The sequence below is a fragment of the Chinchilla lanigera genome, unplaced genomic scaffold (genome assembly GCF_000276665.1).
Source record: "Chinchilla lanigera isolate Chin_1 unplaced genomic scaffold, ChiLan1.0 scaffold00005, whole genome shotgun sequence".
NCBI lineage: Eukaryota > Metazoa > Chordata > Mammalia > Rodentia > Chinchillidae > Chinchilla > Chinchilla lanigera.
Genome location: NW_004955406.1, coordinates 39,096,848 through 39,102,923, shown reverse-complemented (window position 1 = coordinate 39,102,923; position 6,076 = coordinate 39,096,848). Strand labels below are relative to the sequence as shown.

Below are 6,076 nucleotides of genomic sequence, written 5' to 3'. Positions count from 1 at the left end.
AGAGTGACTCTTAAAACCCCTTCCAGCCTATGAAAACCCCTTCTACGTCCCCTCCTCCCGTGCACCCACCCGGCTTCTTTGGGACTAGCAAGGAGGCAGCAGGCCTGTACCACCCAGCCAGGAGTAATTGAAAGGAGCAGATGAGAGGGGAATGTGTCCTCCCCCACCTCCCTGCCCCACAGGGGCTGTCCAGAAATGAAAACTAATCAAATTACACTGACGGCTTCCCGACCCGTGCACAGGAGCCACCCCAGCAGGGGCAGGCTGGCTGGGTGGGGTGGGGGCCGTGGAGAGAGGGAAGGGGAATCACATCTAATCCACTGTAAACGTCTTGATGTGCAGCAACAGCTTAGAGGGGGGCTCAGGTTTCTGTGGCGTTGGCTATATTTATCTCTGGTTCCATGCCAGCAGGGAGGGTTTAAATGGCACCCAGCAGTTGGCGAGAGGGGCTGCAGGAGCTTGGGGGCCAGTGGCAGGAACAAGTCTTTTCCGACCCCATGGAGCTGTATGAGACATCCCCCTACTTCTACCAGGAGCCCCGCTTCTATGATGGGGAAAACTACCTGCCTGTCCACCTCCAGGGTTTTGAGCCACCAGGCTATGAGCGGACTGAGCTCAGCCTGAGCCCGGAGACCCAAGGGCCCCTGGAAGACAAGGGGCTTGGGACCCCCGAGCACTGTCCAGGCCAGTGCCTGCCGTGGGCATGTAAGGTGTGTAAGAGGAAGTCGGTGTCTGTGGACCGGCGGAGGGCGGCCACACTGAGGGAGAAGCGCAGGCTCAAGAAGGTGAATGAGGCCTTTGAGGCCCTGAAGAGGAGCACTCTGCTCAACCCCAACCAGCGGTTGCCCAAGGTGGAGATCCTGCGCAGCGCCATCCAGTACATTGAGCGCCTGCAGGCCCTGCTCAGCTCCCTCAACCAGGAGGAGCGCGACCTGCGCTACAGAGGCGGGGGTGGGCCGCAGCCTGCGGTAAGTGGCTCCTCCACCTGCCCCAGGGTTAGGGCCCAGGGGAGGCTCCCAAACAGCCCAGGATGCCATGGAGGGACTCATCCATGGGTTGGAGCAGGTGCCAGGCAGGCACTTGGGGGTTTGCAGGACCCCTTCCTTTGTCAAAGCTAGTTCTCCTGGTGACCACCTGTCCCCCCTGCTCTTTCCAGATAAGATAAGGGCGGCGGGCAAGAGAAAGAAAGGGTGGGGGAGGCTGGCACAGGACTGAGAAGGAGTCCAGGAGCAAGTCCACAGCCTGGGTGAGAGTGACAGTTTGATCTCCAGGCCGATGCTACAGCCTAAAGGGCCAAGCCACGTACTCCCCGAACACCTCCCCATCCACATCACCATCCCCATCCTGGGCGTGACTAAGCAGACAAAGCCCAACTCATCTCATTAGAACCTCAACAGGTCTGCTCAGAAGTCACCATAGCTGGGCCGCTCTGCTTAGTCACCCCTATCCCCAGGGTCAGGAAAGCCAGAAATCCCTTTAAGCTGATACCGTAGGAAGACAGAGCCACCATCTAGGATGGACGCCAGGAAGGCCTGGAAGCAGGGCCGGTGGTGTGAACCTTCTAGGGTGGGGGCACCCTGGGCGGGAGGGCCCCAGCCTGTGGCCCACCCTCCGAGCCCACTGCAGCTGTGTGGGCTTGGGCAAGGCAGAGATCCATCCAGGGACGGTTGGGCCCTGACCTTGGGCCTTGGTCCTGTTTGCAGGTGCCCAGTGAATGCAGCTCCCACAGTGCCTCCTGCAGTCCGGAGTGGGGCAGCGCACTGGAGTTCAGCCCCAACCCAGGTGGTGAGTGAAGCCTGACCCTGACTTGATCCCTCAATTCCTCCCTAGCCGGGGTCCTCCCTTTACCTTAACCCCTGCTCCAGGCTTCTTCCTGAGCCTTCTCCAGGGACCTGCTGACCCACGGCCCCAGAAAGAAGGCTGGGAGGCCCTGTGCCCTCCTGTAGCCTCGGCTAGCTAAGGAGTGGTCATGGCTCTTGCAGCAACCAGCTGGTGCCTAGTGACTGACCTTCTCAGCAGAGAGGAAACTGTCCCTGGGAATTGCTGACGCAGTGTTGCAAAACTGTCCAGCAAAGGACAGTTCCGGTCTCCACAGATACACTATCCTGGCTACACCCTGGAATCACTGCTGACAAATCCAGACTCCACTAGGGAAGTTCAGAAGAGGCATGCACATGAGCACATACACACGTGTGTGCACCTGCAAGTACACACATGCACACACACACAACATGGGAAAAGCAGGGAGTAGGGAGTAGAACTCTCGCATTTTTCCCACCCATCTGTCCTGGAACTCCTGCATCACCCCAAGGTCTCAGCCATCCTTTCCTCCCCGTCTTCTCCTTTCAGATCATCTGCTGGCTGCTGACCCTACTGACGCCCACAATCTGCACTCCCTCACCTCCATCGTGGACAGCATCACAGTGGAGGATGTCTCTGTGGCCTTCCCAAATGAAACTATGCCTAACTGAGTGTCTGCCAGGCTGGGTGTTCATGTGAGCCCCCATGCTGGCCATAGATGCCACCACTTCTGCAGCAGGAGACTCTTCCACTAGCCTATCCTGATGCCGGGAAGATAACCCTGGGCTGCCATAGGCCAGACTATCCCCCTCCTCATCCATATAAGTTAACACACCGCTCAGCACAGGAATGGATGCGTTCACTTAGCTGACTCCTTAGAGCAGAGGCATCCCCTTTCCAAGGAGGTACAGATGGGGCCACAGAACTCCCTTGTGGATGCTCCCTCCTCAGGAAACTCAGGAGTTTCCTTTTTATCCTTTAACTCCAATCTCTAAATGAAACGGTTTGAGAGACAAAGACAGTATCCTTACCTGGATAAGAGTGCACATCTCCTGTTCTGGTCTCTCCCTGATGCCAGTGGCTGGGCTGGGCCTGCCCTGAACTGAGAGAAAGAAAGGGAGAGGAACAATCCTTTGTTCCCAAGTTCCTGGGGGGCCAAGCTTTTGCAGTTAATATTGGGAACCTTCCAGTGGTTTTATGTTTTGTTTTGTTTCGTGTGTTGTTTGTAAAGCTGCCATCTGACCAAGGTCTCCTGTGCTGAAGATGCCAGGGACAGGCAGGGAAAAGGGGGTGGGTCTTGGGGTGATTTCTTTTGTTAACTAAGCATCGTGTGGTTTTGCCATTATTTTGTATTTTTTGCTAACTTATTTGGATTTCCTTTTTTAAAAAATGAATAAAGACTGGTTGCTACAAGAGTGTCTGTAATGACGACGATGTAGAATGAATGACAGCCCTGACCCTTTCTACTTGAGGTCCAGACACACTGTAGGAGCAGGACTTCCAAGAATTCTAAGGATTGGTATGGGATGGACTCCAAAAGCACCACACGCATCATCCTGTGACAGTGTCCAGGCACTGGGGAGTCCTGCTCCTTTGACCATTACAGTGGAGTCAAAGTGGGTCTGACACATGACCTGGATGAGACCAGGTTCCACAGAAATCCTATAGGACACAGAGGAAGGCCTGCCAAGTACGCCATTGCACATTAGTTTACACTGTTCACAGTCTGCTGCATTCCAACTATCGCCCAAAGGTTCATTGGCCTCCAATTCATTAAGCATGCCTACGTACCTGTGCTCAGACCACTCCCATGGCTGCAGTAGGGTAGAGCTGATACTGACAGGGCTCTTGTCCCTATTCCTGGTTTTCCCCTGGTTCCATATTACTAGGAGCCTTGCAGAGAACTGGGAAGTGATTAGATCAGAATAGGGACAATGACAATAGACACTGTCATTTCCTCACAGACCAAATGGCATGTCCTCTGACCACTCTCTTCCTTTTCTCCATGGCAGAGAGAAGTTCTTGTCCCTGCCTACAGCCCAGAGATGAAGGAGACTCTGCTGGGGGAGATGGCGGGGCTCACAAAGAACCATCACAGAGAATCTGGGGTTCTTATCACTTAGGATACTGTTTTTCCAAGACTGACTTCCTAAGAGGAAAAGATTGTCAAGAAATTAAGAACAAAGATTTTGGATGGAGGTTACATAAGGATTAACCAGGGCGTGAACAGGGAGTAGAACTGGAATGGACCAAGAACACCTACTAAAAAAACTATTAACTCTAACTGCTTGGGGATAAGTTTGTCTGACTTATTGCAAAATATGTTTCAGAATCATTACAGAAGAATGGTACCTTCCACCCCCCATTCTGTTCTTTGGGGTCCTGGACAACTGACTCAACCCAGTTTTACCCTTCAGGAACTAGTGACAAGATTGTACATGCTCTGGGCTATCTATATACACTGCCCTCTTGACCTTGCTCCTGGAGGGTATTAACACCTTCCCCCAGGTCCTTCAGAAATTCTGCCTGAGAAGAGAATAGGAAGGTAACTTCAGCAATATACCACAGACCTTGGGTGAGGTTACAGAACATGGGGTTTCTCCAAGACCTGCTTGCCCCAAGTAACAGCAGGGCTAGCCCTACTAGGAGTCACATATTGGTGTACTTTGTCCTGGTTTGTTGGATTTTCTTCTTTTTAAGTTTGTGTCACTATGTTTACAATCTTCCCATCTTAGATAGGCTGGAGAGGAATATCAAAGTCACTGCCATAGGGGGCTGGGGATTTAGCTCAGCGGCAAAAGTGCCTGCCTGGCAAGCGCAAGGTCATGAGTTCGGTTCCCGGTACCAGAGAAAAACCAAAAAATAAAATAAAATAAAATAAAAAAACAAAGTCACTGCCATGACCCTTAACCTTAACTCATTGCCCTTAGGGTAAGGAAGGGAACAGAGATGGTTGCCATGTCTTGCTTCTACGGGCTACATTCACTCCCTTTATACCCACTGAAAATACTGAACCACCACTCAAGGAGTGGTTTTCTCCCTGCAGATTCATTTCCTTTGCCCCTGGCACTTCCCAAGTTCAGAGAATGGATACAGCCCCATTGCTTTAGTTATTTGTTTTAGTTTTTGGTTTTGGTACCAGGAATCAAACTCAGGACCTTGCACTTGCCAGGCAGGCGCTTGTGCTGCTGAGCTGTATCCCCAGCCCCCCATTGCTTTAGTTATGACTTACCTGTCCTTTGTCCTCTTTCCTACTGAGGGCTAGGGATGGCCAAGAAGAAGGGCATCAACAATGCTAAGAAGCTGATAGGCTCTGAGGATGCTGGATCTATTTTTCAGGTCCACTCCCCTTTGGTTATCATGACAATTGGAAACTGAGGTTCATATTCATATCCAGAAACAATGACAGTCCTTAGCAAGAGCCACGGGAGTCAACAAGTCCCTGGCCACTGTCAGGTATCCTTGTCAGGTTACAAGAGTGCTTACTCTCTCATGCAGGCTTTAAGTCCCAGAGGAGAAACAATTTGCTGGATATTACGTAGGTGTGAATGGCAAACTTAGGCCAAGGAGGGGCCCAGACTCACTCATTATTTTCACAGAATAAACAACTTTCATCAAAGCACAGGGACTTTCTTAAATTAACAAATCCTTAACCCTCACAATAGAATTACAGGTAAGACTCCAGTTAATGAATAATGAGGCTGAGTTCTTTACAAAAATGAGAGTAAATTCCTTCTTTAGTAGAAGCATGTACAATAAATCAGACTGGGTTAATCAAATGTTGCCTAAAATGGACTGTAGGGAATCTGCTAGAATGAAAAGAATTACTTAAAATTGACATACCAATTGTTATGTGAAAATAGGAACTTCTTAGAGTATTTGGATAATTAGTGGGAACTGCAGGATATCTAGACTACTATTTGTGCACTAACAAATGTTCTGAAGTATCTCAATTCTCAGGTAGTTTGTTCAGCAAGTCAGAAAACCTCGTTAAGGTTGTAGGTGGTTAGAGCAGCTGGAGAAGATGGACAGTGGGAAGACAGGAGTCCTCTCAACTCTGGCATTTGTTTCCCTGATAAACACCACCTCCAGCATGTGGTGTCTCTTGGACATCTCTGAATTCCTGGCTTCTGGGCTGCTGGCCATGATGCAGATGCCTCAAGGTAAACTGGAGCTCAGAATGAAGACTCCAAGTTTTCAAGTTCAGCTGCAATTTTGGCCAAAGCTGAGGCCAGACCTGAGAGCGAACACGTATCATCACCTCTTGGCCACTCTG

The 6,076-nt window shown here is 50.9% G+C and overlaps 1 protein-coding gene across 2 annotated transcripts; it reads left to right on the top strand.

Moving 5' to 3' along the window:
- Window positions 1-444: 444 nt before the first annotated feature.
- On the top strand, window positions 445-3,880 carry Myog (myogenin (myogenic factor 4)). 2 transcript variants are annotated; one of them, XM_005375247.1, is made up of 4 exons: window positions 445-968; window positions 1,704-1,785; window positions 2,350-2,495; window positions 3,813-3,880. In XM_005375247.1, exons 1-3 carry the CDS (start codon window positions 498-500, stop codon window positions 2,469-2,471), a joined length of 675 nt encoding a protein of 224 aa, XP_005375304.1. In that variant the 5' UTR covers window positions 445-497; the 3' UTR covers window positions 2,472-2,495; window positions 3,813-3,880. The 2 variants fall into 2 exon arrangements, with proteins under 2 accessions (XP_005375304.1, XP_005375303.1); XM_005375246.2 differs by lacking the exon at window positions 3,813-3,880 and having other exon boundaries at window positions 2,350-3,139.
- Window positions 3,881-6,076: the final 2,196 nt, after the last annotated feature.